The sequence below is a fragment of the Vigna angularis genome, chromosome 8 (genome assembly GCF_016808095.1).
Source record: "Vigna angularis cultivar LongXiaoDou No.4 chromosome 8, ASM1680809v1, whole genome shotgun sequence".
Lineage (NCBI taxonomy): Eukaryota > Viridiplantae > Streptophyta > Magnoliopsida > Fabales > Fabaceae > Vigna > Vigna angularis.
The window spans coordinates 3,743,972-3,760,354 of NC_068977.1; the positions used below are offsets into that span (position 1 = coordinate 3,743,972).

Sequence of the window (16,383 nt, forward strand, 5' to 3'; positions counted from 1 at the left end):
TTGTTAGAAACCTTTATCTTGCGATGGTGGGTGGTGGTCCCCGTCTATGTATTGTGTATTATTTTTTATTGCAATGTTGTGGTCCCGTTGGTCAGATTGTGTTCCATTTTTTATTGCAATGTTGTGGTCCCCCCATGCCCCCCATGTTTAAAGTGATAATTTTCTGTGTGTGTGAGTGTGTTTTGGTTACGGTTTTAATACATGTTTTGTCGTGAATCGATTATATTATAGGTGTACAAATACTTATATATAGTGTTTTGCATCATGGACGAGGATATTGAGGTTGTCTTTCACCATGGAGGGAAATTAGTTAACGATGGGAAGCTTAAGTATGAAGGGGGGGAGACATCTAGGTTTATGTTTGACCCAGATGTTTGGAGTTATTTCGTGATTGTTAGTGTAGTGAAGTCTTTGGGATACGATGGGCTTAAAGATATGTGGTACTCTGTAGGAGGGGCTTCAATTTTGGATGATAAGTTAGAGCGTCTGTGTGATGACACTGGTGCCATGCATATGGTTAATTTAGCTAGGCTGAATGGTGAGGTCCATGTGTTTTTGATACACCCTGTTTCTGAACCCGAAGTCATACATATGCTGGAACATGTTGGTAATGATGAAGGAGAAGTTGAAGAGAGGGGTGAAGAAGTGGAAGTTGAGGCTGTAATGGAGGAAGAGGTTGATGGACTTCAAGTGGAAGTTGAGGGTGTTATGGAGGAAGAGGTTGTTAGAGTTGAACAAGTTGGTTGTGTGTTGGAAGAGATGGGTGAACAAGTGGAAGTTGAGGCTGTTATGGAGGAAGAGGTTGTTGGAGTTGAACAAGTTCAGGAAGTTGGTGGGGATGGTGAAGAAGTGGAAGTTGAGGCTGTTATGGAGGAAGAGGTTGTTGGAGTTGAACAAGTTCAGGAAGAGGTTGTTATGGAGGAAGAGGTTGATGGTGATGGTGAACATGAAGGTGTAGAACAGAATGAAGTTGAAGCAGATGTGGAAATTCGAAGTTGGAATTCCTCTTTTGAGAATGGTAGTGGTGATGGAAATAATGAGTGGTTGGAGGGGCTTGTTGATATCAATGTTGGTTGTGATATAGATGATGATATACATGCAGAGTTCGAGGGAAATGTGGAAGTGGAAGTCCAAAGTATGTCAAATGACTCTAGTGGACCATTAATTAGTGGAGCAGAAAGTGGAGCAGAAAGTATGTCAAATGTTGGTTGTGATAGAGGTTTATCAGATGATGAGTGGGAATCTGAACAATTAATTAGTGGAGCAGAAAGTGACTCTAGTGGACCATGTTCTAGTGTAGAAGGTTATGGGAGTTTTCCAACATTTGTGTTGCCAAAAAGTATGGTTGACTTTAAGTGGGAAGTTGGGATATATTTTGCTGAAAAGCAAGACATTTTGGAGGCTATAAAAGATTATGCGTTGGATAATGGAAGAAATATACACTTTGTTAAGAATGATAATCAAAGAATCAGGTTGAAGTGTGTGGGTGCAAAAGGTGAATGCCCTTGGAAGTTATATTTTGGTTATATGAAGGCAGTGAAAACATGGCAGTTGAGAACAATGGTGGACAACCATACCTGTAGCAGGGAGTTCAACCTTAAATTAATTGATGCCAAGTGGTTGAGCAAAAAGATACACAATACTATTAGAGATAATCCTATAGTTAAGGGTGTGGATATAAGGGAAAAAATTCAAAGGAAATGGAACATTGGTATTTCTAGGTGTATGGCCTATAGGGCCAAAAACATAGCAACAACTCAAATTGATGGCTCTTTCAAAGAACAGTATAAAAGGTTATATGACCAAATCTGGCTTGCAAAAGAGATGTGGCATATGTAGACAACATGGCCATAACAGAACTCGTTGCCCATCAGCAACCCAACCAGGAACTATGCCCAGTACATCAGCAACCCAAGCAACTCCATCCACTCAACAATCTGAAATATTCTGTACATCAGCACATCAGCCCAGTACATCAGCACATCACTCTGGGAATCAACCGTAGTAGACAGTACGAATTAACTGATGCAAATTTGTCATATTTTTGGTACTGCAGTTGATATTAACCGATGGAACTTCATGTTGATAACTGATGTAATATTCTGTATGACAGCACTTTTATGTAGGAACTTCAGCTTAATTAAAATTTCAGCAGATATGCTTCATTTGGTTCCATTTATCTGTTGACAGCACTTTTATGTACGAACGCTTTATACGGACGCCTTGAAGTTACTCGAGTCTGCCGAACGTTACAATCACTAGTATAACAAAACGCCAAAACCGAACACTCACAAACACTACCACACAGAACGAACGCTTTAAGATTCAACCCAAATTAAAACCGAACGCTAGATACGGACGCGCGCTAACTGAGAACGAACGCTTACAAGTTACTCGAGTCTACCGAACGTTACAATCATTACTATAACAAAACGCCAAAACCGAACGCTCACAAACACTACCACACAGACCGAACGCTTTAAGATTCAACCCAACTTAAAACCGAACGCTACATACGGACGCTCCCTAACCGAGAACGAACGCCTACAACTTACTCGAGTATGCCGAACGTTACAATCACTAGTATAACAAAACGCCAAAACCGAACGCTCACAAACACTACCACACAGACCGAACGCTTTAAGATTCAACCCAACTTAAAACCGAACGCTACATACGGACGCTCCCTAACTGAGAACGAACGCCTACAACTTACTCGAGTATGCCGAACGTTACAATCACTAGTATAACAAAACGCCAAAACCGAACGCTCACAAACACTACCACACAGACCGAACGCTTTAAGATTCAACCCAACTTAAAACCGAACGCTGCATACGGACGCTCGCTAACTGAGAAAACATGCAAAATCACTTTGGATCGATACATTCCATCATAAGAACGACCGTCACATATATGACCAAAAATTAGAAACAATACAAACTTTTATAGTCAAAATAACTTTGGTTCATTGCATTCTAAGTACATTCCATCATAAGTACAATGAAATCATGGTGATGGTGAACGAAAAAACACTATTGTAACTACAATAATGTTCACCACAACAAGAACACAGACAATCCCTAACAGTACATTAAGCCTATTTCCCAATTTCTTCACAGAGCAGTCCAAATCACTTATAATCTTCCATCCACCTTCCATTGCTTCTCTGTTCAGCAAACACTCAGACTTGCCTTCACACTTTGCACTGGTTTCCGTTTCAATAACCCCATCATCTGCACACCATGTGAAATAATTGCAACCACCATCTTCACCATCATTCTGTACAACAAAACACCAATCAGGACACCCTCGAACTGAAAATAAGAACAACGAAAAACCCAACAAAAAACCTTACCTTGAACTTAGGGCAGCCCCAAAATTGCTTGCCTCTGTTCTTCACTGTTTTTGCAGTTCTGATAACACATTTCATCCCACAATAGCACAACGGACTACCATTGTTGTTCTTAACTCCTCGAGCACCACCACAGACCACATTACTATCTTGCTTCCGCCACCCGCTGCATGACGAAGACGAGCAGGGATGCATCTTCAACCGCAACTTCGATTAAACCGTAGAAGTACTCAGAAGAATTCCATCTGCACGAAACCTCAATCCCTAATTCGATCTGCACGACCCCAACCCTAGAAGTACTGAGAGACAAGAATCCCTAATTCGATCTGCACGAACCCAACCCTAGAACTACTGAGAGAGAAGAATCCCTAATTCGATCAAAACGAACCGAACCCTAGAAGTACTGAGAGAGAAGAATCCACGTGCTTTTTACTTATAAAACAATTCTTTTCTTTTTACTTATAAAATATTCAATTTCCACGTGCCCCACTGCTCCTGCTCTCTTCAACCACGTCAGATGACACGTCCACAACAGCGTGCCACGTCAAACACACCGTAACGCCGTTTGACACAATTTAACGGAAAGGATCGATTTGTTGCAATTTTCATAAAATTGGGACCCAATTGATATTTTCAGAAAGAAAGGGACGAAATTGAGATTCCATGCGAAAATAGGGACTTAATGAATGATTAAACCTTATTAGAATGCATTATTGGAGGTGCATTATTACTTACTGGAAGCTTAGCAAAGGGGGGGCCGACATTCAATTTTTCCAAACACATTCCTTCTCTCTTTAAAACTTCATTCCCAAATTCTCTCCCTTCTCTCTAAGATTCCAGCACCTTGAACCGTAGGAATTCTATTCTGATGCTACCATGGCCTTCGTGGAGTAGAGGGCTTCATTTCAACCGAATGTTTTCGTCGTTCCGATCGGGGCAGAGTGCTTGGCTGTAGGATGATTGTGCTTGGAGAAAACCAGGTAAGGGGAGTTAAGATCTTTTTGTTGGATTGTTGAAACATGTTGTAATTGATGCAAATCTGGGTAAAATTTGGGAAGAAGGAGATGAAGATAGGGGTTTCTGGGTTTTCTCTGTGCGATTCTGCAGAATGCACGTTCGTTCAATTTTGGTGAGTCAAAATTGGACGTTCGTCCAATTAGTGCTCGTGCTCGGCCAAATTTTAAAGTATAGAACGAGCGTTCGCTCAACTAACGCTCGTAATTGGACAAATTAACCGTTCGGTCTTACCTCTTCCAGTAACGAGCGTTACGTTCGTTCTGGACGTGTTCTGTGAGCGTTCGGTTTTGTGTTCTAAGGTATTGAACGTTCGCGTTCGTCCTTAGGTGAAGTTAGTCATGTACAAGACGTTCGTCCAATTCTTCCTCGACCAAATAGTGGTCGGCCAAAGTATATTGAGCGTTCGTCCTTAAGTGTTATAGTGAGCGTTCGTCCATAAGTGTTATAGTGAACGTTCATCCTTAAGTGTTATAGTGAGCGTTCGTCCTTAAGTGTTATAGTGAGCGTTCGTCCTTAAGTGTTATTGTGAGCGTTCGTCCTTAAGTGTTATAGTGAGCGTTCGTCCATAAGTGTTATTGTGAGCGTTCGTCCTTAAGGGTTATCGTGAGCGTTCGTCCTTAAGTATTATAGTAAGCGTTCGTCCATAAGTGTTATATTGGGCGTTCGTCCATAAGGGTTATATTGGGCGTTCGTCCATAATTGTCATTTTGAGCGTTCGTCCAAAATTGTTATTCTGAACGTTCGATTTCGTATGAGGCGAGCGTTAGCATTCGTCCTTCATTTTTAGTGTAACGTTCGACCTTGGTTTAATTGTGTTAGTGAGCGTTCATCCTTAAGCTGGTATTCTTAGGTTTGAATCTTGGACGTTCGGTTTTGATGTATTAGGGTACGCTCGGCCTTAGTGTATTAGTGATTTATAGCGTTCGATCTGGTTCAGGCGTTCTGAGGTTTAGATTATTAGCGTTCGGTCAATATGGAATTGTATTCAGTGTTCGTCCTATAGAGTATCCAGTCAAATGATGTTCAGAAGATACGTTCGTTGTTGGTAGTAGCGTTCGGTCTTAGTAATCCAACCAAATAGTGTTCAGGGAATGACGTTCGGAAGATAGCGTTCGGTCAATAGCGTTCGTCCAAACAGTAGTCGTCCGAATAATGTTCGGCTATTAGCGTTCGGTCTTTAGCGTTCAGTGAGAGTTTTTAGTGTTTGGTTCCAAATTTCAGTTACTGTTGTGTTGGTGTTGAATTAAGTGTACTATGCATGAATTACGTGGAAGTATGTGAATGCATGAGATATGATAAAATTATTGTGATGAATGTATTTTATGATATTAATGGGAAATTATGCATCTGATCATATTATATGTATTTCGGGGAGGTTTTGTATTGGTATAATGTGAGTTGAGAAATATGAGTATGGTATGAATCTCATGGAGGGATTCTGAAAGGTTATGGTATTAGTGTTTATGTTGATGTTGAGGGTCCCGTAGTTGGAGGTTATCCTGATACTCTAATAATCATCCAGTCTCATGTAGAGAAGGATGAATTATGTGGTGAGAGGAGCAGGAGGTCCTGGTCTATGTGCCGGTTTTGGACATAGTGAGGGGACTAACCTTGTGAATAGTATGAAGTATTTTGGAAGTGAATTTGTAAGAGAAAGTAAAAGTCATCACAAGTGCATAACCTCTCGTGACCGCTCATCAACGTATCATCTGGATGAGTGTCTAGTAGGAATTGTGATATGAGGGTATATGAGGATGTAGGACATAAATTTGATATGATGTTTTTATCAAAGTAATTATGCATGTTTTATAATTGTTGTGTTGCATATTAGCTCACCCTTACTTATTTGTGCATGTATCGAAAAAATCTTATTTTTGCGATGATCGTATAACGTAATTGTTATACGGGAGCAGATGAAGGATTGTCGCGTGATCCTGTGCAAAGGAAGGAAGAGATGGAAGAACAAATTAGAAGGATTCAATGTTATCTTTGCAGATAACTCTCAGCTTAAAATTCATGTATAGATTTAAGTTTGAGGTTACGGGGTGTTACCGTAATTGTATTATTACAATATTTAAATTTTGAAATTTTAAAGGAGTGAATTTTTGGGATGTTACACATCCTCCCTCGTCAAGAAGGAGACCGATCGGTTTATGCCAACACCGATCAGCCAATAGCAGGAGTTTCGAAGCGAGCGAGCGGTTCATACTCACATCAGCAGGTTGTCTCTCGGTCCCAAAAATATCAACCGAAACATTTTGGCGCCCACCGTGGGGCCGAGCGGCAAACCCAAATGGTGACCACGAGGAGCATGGAGGAAGAACAACACACCAGAGATTTGATAGTGCAGATGTAGGCGCAAATACAGGCACAAGCCAGAACCATACAAGCACAGACGCACGCACAACAAGAGATGCAGCGAAGGCACGCAGAAGAAATTTCAATGTTGAGAGCAGAGCGAGGTCGTGCCGAACGGTCAGCTCAACAATCGGAGTCCACAGCCGATCGGGGTAACAACCAACACAATGATAACGCTGGAAGTCGTAATCAGCAGCCATCTCGGCATACTGACCCGAACGGTCGGGGAAGAAGGGAATCATCCCCCTTACGAACCGATCGGCCCTCCAGTCTGCTCCCTTTTACTGCGATCATCATGCAAACTCCAATGCCAGAGAAGAACCCTCCTGTATTGGATAAGTATGATGGCTCGAAAGATCCCGACAATCATCTCAGGATTTTCACCAATGCAATGGTGTTCTCACGGACAGTGATCCGGTTATGTGTAGAGCCTTCTCCTTATCACTCAAGGACGAAGCATTAGAGTGGTATAACACTCTTCCCCCAAACACAGTGGATTGCTTCGCCATTGTGGAAAACCTTTTTCAAAGGCAATACGCCTCCAATTGTAATCAGGAAGTAACGCTAGCGGAATTGGTAAATACTAAACAGGAAAAGGGAGAAACTTTGAAGGCCTTTATGAAAAGGTATATGGAAACTGCACGACGAGTTAAAGAGGTAAGTCAATCTTTTATCATCACCAATTTGCCTTCTTGTCTAAAACCAGGGTATTTTGTTGAAAAATTGTATGCACGACCGCCAAAAACAATGGAGGAGCTCCAAGAACGAGTAGCTGAATTCATCCGCATGGAGGATATGCGAATCTCACAAAGAAAGCGACAACAAGAAGCTGAGGCAAGGGGAGGTAGAAAGGACGGTAAACGACCGTTCGACAATAATGGTAAAAGCGGGGAGTTTTCCCGAACATTTAAATTTAATCACTATACAACCCTCAACACACCTAGGGCAAAAGTTCTTGAAGAAGCTCTAAACGCTGAACTTCTCACACTCCAAACGAAACCATCTCCAAGATACGCAGATGAAAGGAAGAGCTGTCATTTCCATCAGAATCGTGGGCATACTACAAAAGAATGCATTACGCTGAAAAACGAAATAGAACGTCTTATTCGGGCAGGACACCTCCGTAAGTACATACAAGAAGCAAGAAGAAGTCCCGAACGAGCGTATCGGAAGAACGAACGAAGGCGAGACTATCGCAGTCCCAGTCGTCATTGTAAACGATCGATTCGTGGAATTATAAACTGAAGAGAGAAACTCCAAACTCTGTTAATGTCATATTTAAATTCTTAAACTTTCATTATGAAATAAATAAAACCGAGCAATTCACGCTCGAACATTAGTTACTAGTTTCGTTCAAGAATTTCGTAGTCAACACTAAAGATCAAGTCCGAGACCGAGCGGTAAATCCCGCTCGGCAGAGAGGTAAAGCCCTCTCAAAGCCGAACGGTAAAGCCCGTTCCCTAGGAAACACTCCTAGCTCAAAGCAGAGAGGTAAAGCCCTCTCAAAGCCGAACGGTAAAGCATGTTCCCTAGGACGCACTCCTAGATCAAAGCAGAGAGGTAAAGCCCTCTCAAAGCCGAACGGTAAAGCCCGTTCACTAGGAAGCACTCCTAGATCAAAACAGAGAGGTAAAGCCCTCTCAAAGCCGAACGGTAAAGCCCGTTCACTAGGAAGCACTCCTCGATCAAAGCAGAGAGGTAAATCCCTCTCGGTTCCTGTTGAAGGACGAGCGGTAAATCCCGCTCGGTTAATGTCGAAGGTCGAGAGGTAAAACCCTCTCGATTAATGTTGAAGACTGAGAGGTAAATCCCTCTCGGTTCCTGTTGAAGGACGAGCGGTAAATCCCGCTCGGTTAATGTCGAAGGTCGAGAGGTAAAACCCTCTCGATTAATGTTGAAGACCGAGAGGTAAATCCCTCTCGGTTCCTGTTGAAGGACGAGCGGTAAATCCCGCTCGGTTAATGTCGAAGGTCGAGAGGTAAAACCCTCTCGATTAATGTTGAAGACCGAGAGGTAAATCCCTCTCGGTTCCTGTTGAAGGACGAGCGGTAAATCCCGCTCGGTTAATGTCGAAGGTCGAGAGGTAAAACCCTCTCGATTAATGTTGAAGACCGAGAGGTAAATCCCTTTCGGTTCCTGTTGAAGGACGAGCGGTAAATCCCGCTCGGTTAATGTCGAAGGTCGAGAGGTAAAACCCTCTCGATTAATGTTGAAGACCGAGAGGTAAATCCCTCTCGGTTCCTGTTGAAGGACTAGTGGTAAATCCCGCTCGGTTAATGTCGAAGGTCGAGAGGTAAAACCCTTTCGATTAATGTTGAAGACCGAGAGGTAAATCCCTCTCGGTTCCTGTTGAAGGACGAGCGGTAAATCCCGCTCGGTTAATGTCGAAGGTCGAGAGGTAAAACCCTCTCGATTAATGTTGAAGACCGAGAGATAAATTCGTCTCGGTTCCTGTTAAAGGACGAGCGGTAAATCCCGCTCGGTTAATGTCGAAGGTTGAGAGGTAAAACCCTTTCGATTAATGTTGAAGACCGAGAGGTAAATCCCTCTCGGTTCCTGTTGAAGGACGAGCGGTAAATCCCGCTCGGTTAATGTCGAAGGTCGAGAGGTAAAGCCCTCTCGGTTAATGTAGAAGACCGAGAGGTAAATTCATCTCGGTTCCTGTTGAAGGACGAGCGGTAAATCCCGCTCGGTTAATGTCGAAGGTCGAGAGGTAAAACCCTCTCGATTAATGTTGAAGACCGAGAGGTAAATTCGTCTTGGTTCCTGTTGAAGGACGAGCGATAAATCCCGCTCGGTTAATGTTGAAGGTCGAGCGGTAAAACGCTTTCAGTTCCGCAAACGCAGCCTCCCTCAAACTCATCAGTCCTATAGTTAACCACGGCTAAAGCCAAACGCTTAACTCGGACTTGGGGGGCATAGTGTACAGTATAAAATATTAACTGAGTGGTTACAAACAACCAACCGGATATTCAGGTAATCTGTTTATATCTTATTCTGTTTGTTTTTTATTGGGCTTATATCAGCTTAGGATCCATGAGGTAAATTATAAATACAAAGCCAGGGCCGAAAGCCAGGTACATTCCACTTACGCATTATTCACTCTACGCTACTCTCAAATACTCAATAGTGATAACTATTCACTAAATATTCAACCAAGAGCTGAGGCTCTTCAAATCACACGCCTAACTTGAGCGTCGGAGTATCTTTTACAGGTACATCCTCCCTCGTCAAGAAGGAGACCGATCGGTTTTTGCCAACACCGATCGGCCAATAGCAGGAGTTTCGAAGCGAGCGAGCGGTTCAAACTCACATCAGCAGGTTAGTCTCTCGGTCCCAAAAATATCAACTGAAACATATATATATATATATATATATATATATATTGAATAATATTTTCTACTTATTTTTAATTTCGTTTTACTCTCATTCTCTAGTGCTTTCTTCTTTCTTCTCTACTAATCTCCCCTGCGTTTTTCCAGAAGTCCACCATCGCTTCCCTGTTCCCGCTAGGTAGCTTTCTAGGTGGACTTCAATTTGTGACTTGCTCCGTAATAACAGTTATTACGGTTTGATTTAGGTGAAAATCGTTTGAATCTCCTAATAACAATTACCGAACCAACGTCTGAGGAGAAGATGAGTGTAGAACCTTCCATTGAACCTGAACAAGTACTTCCTACACCACTTTCATCTATGCATTTTCCGGTTTTTCTCTCTGTTTTCTGAATATATAAATTGTGAATGGTGTTCATGAATGAAGGGAACTCAGAGTCCCAACCTGGAGGACTGCTTGAAACTGCTGAAAGGAGAGCGAGACGAACAACGTCTTGCTGGCCTACTTCTCATCACCAAGTTCTGCAAAGCTAAGGATCACTCCTCTCTTCGGAGAGTGTATGATGCGGTTGGCCCTCGCTTTCTGTATCGCCTTCTTAGAACTGGTACTTACTTTTCTCTTGCTCCTTCTTTATTCATTTCTAATGTGCTTTTCACTTTTTTTTTTTGAATTAGGTATGGGAAGTGTAAGGACCGCACGTCCTTTTATTTTTAGAAAAAGGAGATGGGGAGTGTAACATCCCAAATATACAGCAATAAACTATATATTAGAATAATTACGATTAATAATAATCCAGTACAGTTTTTCAACTAAAACAACGAACGCGCAAGGACGAACGTCCTTACAGTAGAGTTACAAACTTTAAAGCCGAACATAAAATAGTATCTGACCGAACGGTTTACAGGTGAAAATACCGAACGGTCGAACATAACCAAAATAAAGGATGAAGAGGTCGAACGACCACTCAATCAAACACCTATACTACTAGTCGAACGTCCTACTATTCGGTCTTCACCTCAACTTCTACCAGATTCTCTTCTTCTAGCACATCTTCCAGCCGCTCGTCTTCTTCTGCTCACATCCACACGGATGATCATTGCAACGACAGGACGAACGTACAAAACGAGACAACACAAGGAAAACGCAGGGTAAGCTTATGTAATTTAATTCATGCATCAACATACACATTCAAGTAAACAATTCATCACACATGCACATTTCGACGTATGCATTACACCAAGACTATCACTAGACCGACCGTCCGGACTATATGAAATCTGCGTAGCTACAGGCGTTCGTGCACCCGGGTGATGTAGTAATTGGAATACTCTCATCAGCTACCACCCGAGGTTAGTCCTATTCATCCAAAGTACCCCTAAGGATGGGACCTCCTGCCGTTTCCACACATGACCTACCCTCCTCTACGTGAGGACGAGTACCCACGAAACATCAGGATGAACAGCCAGCACTAGCATAACCACAGTCATACTTTACAAATCTCAATAATCATCCAAGAGTCGTTCCTACCCGGAACGCTCGTTCAAAAGTCACAACGTTCTCTTCATCTCTTATACTCTTCATCATTTATTATTCATCATTCCATATTCATTTATATCATCCATAGGAAGACCATCAAATATCGAACGTTCTGTCCCCACTAAGAACGAGGACGAACACTGTGGACGGGACCAAGAAGACGCCCGTGCTAGATCAGAATACGACCGATAGAGTTACGACTACGTTCGGGAATAACCGAGTAATGTCCTGTTTCATTGGACGAACGTTATTTACCATGAGAATCAGTTGAATGAACTGACTCTCATGAATTCAAACCAATACTCCGAGAATAATTCACGTGTGGAGGCCCTAGGCCGAATACATCGAATGTAGACATCTCAAGACGTTAACGAGGCATATTTAGAATGGTTCTCATACCGAAATCCACTTCCAGTCAATGACCGAACGTGGTAAAGGAAAGTTCTTCTGAAGTTGGACGTACGCTATTTCATTTAGACTAATTTTACAAGAATGAGTACGAGCGCTCAGTATAAGACCGAGCACCACTTAGAGCGAGCGCTAGGTGTAATACTGAGCACTTCTCAGTACGAGCGCTTGGTATAAGACCGAGCACCATTTAACTTATAACAGTAGATTTGATAAATATACTAAGGGACTGCCAGATCACGCCAAAGAAACATACCCAAACAACATACAACAAGAAATGCAAGGGTGAGCTAGATATAAAAAGCATGTTATACATATAGTACAGTTAATTCATGTCATCATATGTCAGGCCTCAGAAATGACGAACGCTAGTGGAGTACGCGGGCAGCAGGAGAGCAGGACACCTCAGCAACGCACGTGGGCGACAGCAGAGTCTGACACCCCACTAACGGACGCCAGTTGTCGCACGCCGAGGAGAGTCAGAAACCGGTAGTGGAAAACACGTGTCTGCCAGAGATTGGACGTGCGTTCGACGGGAGTGGGAAACAAAACTGAAGATGTCAGGAAATGTTCTCCACTCTCTGCACGCACCCTCACACTCCTCATTTCTGGAGAACTTTCTCTCCTCCTTCTCTCTACCTTCTCTGCACCTTCTCTCTAAGGGAACCACCGTTTAATCTCCTCCGACCAGTGTTCCGGCACCATAGAAGGACTCACGACGTCAAGGGCTTCCAGAAGAACCGTTCGTTTTGAGAAACTGGACTGGTAAGTCCGTCCTTCCTTTCTGTCGTTCGTTTTACTGGTATGCAAACCCAGTTTTGAGTTCGTACGTTGATCACCATTCTCAAAGATGGGTAGATCTGATAGTGTCGGGGTTCACCTTGTGTAGTTTGGTTTAACGAGCGTTGACGGTAGGAGGATCTGTAGTGGAGAAGTGTATTTGTGCGTCTGGGAACGTTCGGTCACTTTTAAAGGTAAGGGAAGCTTATTTGATTTAATTCACATGTTGTGCTTTGTATGAACGTTCGTTAATTTCCTGCATGATGTTGATGCATGATGGTTGATGTGAATGAACTGCATGAACGTTTGTGGATATATGAGTGGAAATGAAATACCATGTTATGGATCGTATGAACTGTGGAAGTTGATTTTGATATGAACGAATGAAATCTATGAAGATGTATGATAAGAAATGAACTAGAATGTAAAAAAAATTGAATAAGAACTTGCTGTATGTTCGTCACTGAACGGTCATTGACCGTTCGGTTTGTCCCTTGTAATATAGTTGAAATGTTGATTCTTTCATTTGAATAGAACCCTAGTTGAGGACGAGCGTCCTCGTGTTAAAATACTATGCTTGAGCGTTCGGCCAAGCATAGTCGTATCTGGGTATTCTTTGATAAACTCTATTCTTTTTATATGTAATAGTATATTTTACCGTTCGTAAACGTTACCTCAACACTTGTTATTTTAAGATTATTGGTGCTCGGTCTTACACCTAGCGTTCGCTCTAATTGGTGCTCGGTCTTATACCAAGCGCTCGTACTGAGTAGTGCTCGGTCTTATACCAAGCGCTCGTATGGATAAGTGCTCGGTCTTACACCTAGCGCTCGCCCCAATTGGTGCTCGGTCTCACACTGAGCGCTCGTACTCATTCTTGTAAAATTAGTCTTAATGAAATAGCGTACGTCCAACTTCGGAAGGACTTTCCTTTACCACGTTCGGTCATTGACTGGCAGGGGATTTCAGTATGATAACCATTCTAAAATATGGTCCGTTAAGATCTTGAGTTGTCTACTATCGATGTATTCGGCCTAGAGCCTTCACACTTAAATTATTCTTGCAGTATTGATTTGGACTCATGAGAGTCAGTTCATTCAACTGATTCCCATGGTAAATAACGTTCGTCATTTGGAACCTGATATTACTCAAATCTGATTGTAACTGTCGTTCGCAATCTGATTTAGAACGAGAGTCTTTTGAACCCACCCACAGTGTTCGTCCTCGTTCTTAGTGAGGATAGAACGTTCGTTGTTTTATGGTCTTTAAATTGATGATAAAAATGAATGTAAAATGATGAATGGTAAATGATGAAGAGTATATGAGATGAAAAGAAAGTTGTGACTTTTGAACGAGCGTTCCGGGGAGGAACGACTCTTGGATGATTACGAGAATTGTAAAGTATGAATGTGGTAAGCTTAGCTGGCGGTTCATCCTGATGTTCCGTGAGTGCTCGTCCTCATGTAGAGGAGGTACGTCATGTGTGGGAACGACAGGAGGTCCTAGTCCTTAACTGTACTTAGGACGGAACGGACTAACCTCGGGTGGCAGCTGATGAGGATGCCAGTTACCACACCACCCGGGTGCACGAACGTCGTAGCTACACAAAATTCATACAGTCCGAACGGTCGGTCTAGTGATAGGCTTGTTATATTACGTACGTTGAAATGTGCATGTGTGATGAATTATTTACATGAATTTGTATGTGAATGCATGAATTAAATTACATAAGCTTACCCTGCGTTTTTCCCTATGTTGTCTCGTTTTGTACGTTCGTCCTGTCGTTGCAATGATCATCCGTGTGGATGTGAGCAGAGGGAGACGAGCGACTTGAAGATGCGCTGGAAGAAGAGAACTTGGTAGAAGTTGAGGTGAAGACCGAACAGTGAGACGTTCGGCTAGTAGTGTAGGTGTTTGATAGAGTGGTCGTTCGACCACCTTATGCTTTCATTTTGGTTATGTTCGACTGTTCGGTATTTTCATGTGTAAACCGTTCGGTCAGTTTTCGCTTGTGTTCGTTTTAAATTTGTAACTCTTCTGTAAGGACGTTCGTCCTTGTACGTTCGTTCTTTAGTTGGAAAATTGTACTGAATTATTATTACATGTGATTTTCTAATTATATGGTTTATTACTATATTTTTGGGATGTCACATCATACATAGTTACATATAAAAGAACCATTAAAGCATACTCATTAAACCACAACTCACACACTCACATGACTCATCCGGATTTGTATAACTGTCAAACTAACAGTCGTCTTTGCACTTGCATAGTTCTGCTGGCACTCTCCAACACTAGCAAGGTAAATCCCCAACCTGCCTATCTTTGCCATTAAAGGCTATAGACGAGGACCTCCCTCTACTCTCACCACTGATACTGTTCTTCTCTATGTGAGTCATGAACAGTGCTTTGAGTGTAGGGATACACAGATCGATCCTAAGTTCACTACAGTTATACAGAACAACCACAACACTCCACATATCACTTTCATCCATCTCTCCCTGAGATGTCCAAATCATACTCAATTCATCATTTACCTTCACAATCATATTATCACAGTAATTTATCATATCTCATGCATTCACATATTTTTCACATAACTCACATTAGAATATATATTCAAAACACATGCACATTTAAAACAAGAGCAAATACTTTGGAACCGAACGCTATTTTCCGAACGCTATTTACCGAACGCTATTTGCCGAGCACTATTTGGCTTAATACTATTTAGTCGAACACTATTCACCGAATGCCATTCATCGAACTTATTTGGAAGAATACTATTTGGGCGAACGCAGTCTGACCGAACGCTATCTGCCGAACGCAGTCTGAACGAACACTATCTCGACGGATGCTATGAGATCCAACATTATTGTAGAATACTATTTGAACGAGCACTATTCACCAGAACACTGTTAAACGAACGCTAATGAACGAACGCTATTTTCTAATCACCAAGCCGAACACTATTAGGACGGACGTTAAAGATCAAGCATTATCAGGCCGAACGATACAAAACGAGCACCATATTAGATTGAACACTATTTGACCGAACGCCAAAACCGACCGTCATTAAACACTATTCCGCCGAACGCTAATACTTAGCACCACAATCAAACACTATTCGGCCGAACGCTACAAACCGAGCACCATATTGAATTCAACACTATCAAGCCGAACGCTGAAATCGAACGTCATATTGAAACCACTACTGTTTGGACGAACGCTCGACGATTGAAACCTAAGAATACTAACTCAAGGCCGAACGCTCATAATTACAACAATACCAAGGCCGATTGGTCACATCACAACCATACCAAGGCCGAACGCTCAAGATGCAAACCTAAGAATACTAACTCCAGGCCGAACGCTCAAAATCACAACAATACCAAGGCCGAACGCTCACATCACGACCGTACCAAGGCCGAACGTTCAAGATGGAAATCTAAGAATACTAACTCATGGCCGAACGCTCACAATCACAACAATACCAAGGCCGAACGCTCAAATCACGACCATACCAAGGCCGAACATTCAAGATGGAAACCTAAGAATACTAACTCAAGGCCGAACGCTCACAATCACAACC

General features: G+C 42.3%; 1 protein-coding gene across 1 annotated transcript; it reads left to right on the plus strand.

The window, feature by feature from the left end:
* The first annotated feature begins 7,150 nt into the window (after nucleotides 1–7,150).
* LOC108344577 (uncharacterized) lies at nucleotides 7,151–7,975 on the plus strand. Its single transcript, XM_017583008.2, has one exon. It carries the CDS (start codon nucleotides 7,151–7,153, stop codon nucleotides 7,973–7,975), a length of 825 nt encoding a protein of 274 aa, XP_017438497.2.
* The last annotated feature ends 8,408 nt before the right edge of the window (nucleotides 7,976–16,383 follow it).

Bases quoted from the DNA above. Each gene is read 5' to 3' on its own strand.
- LOC108344577 (XM_017583008.2), top strand. From the start codon at position 7,151: ATGTGTAGAGCCTTCTCCTTATCACTCAAGGACGAAGCATTAGAGTGG.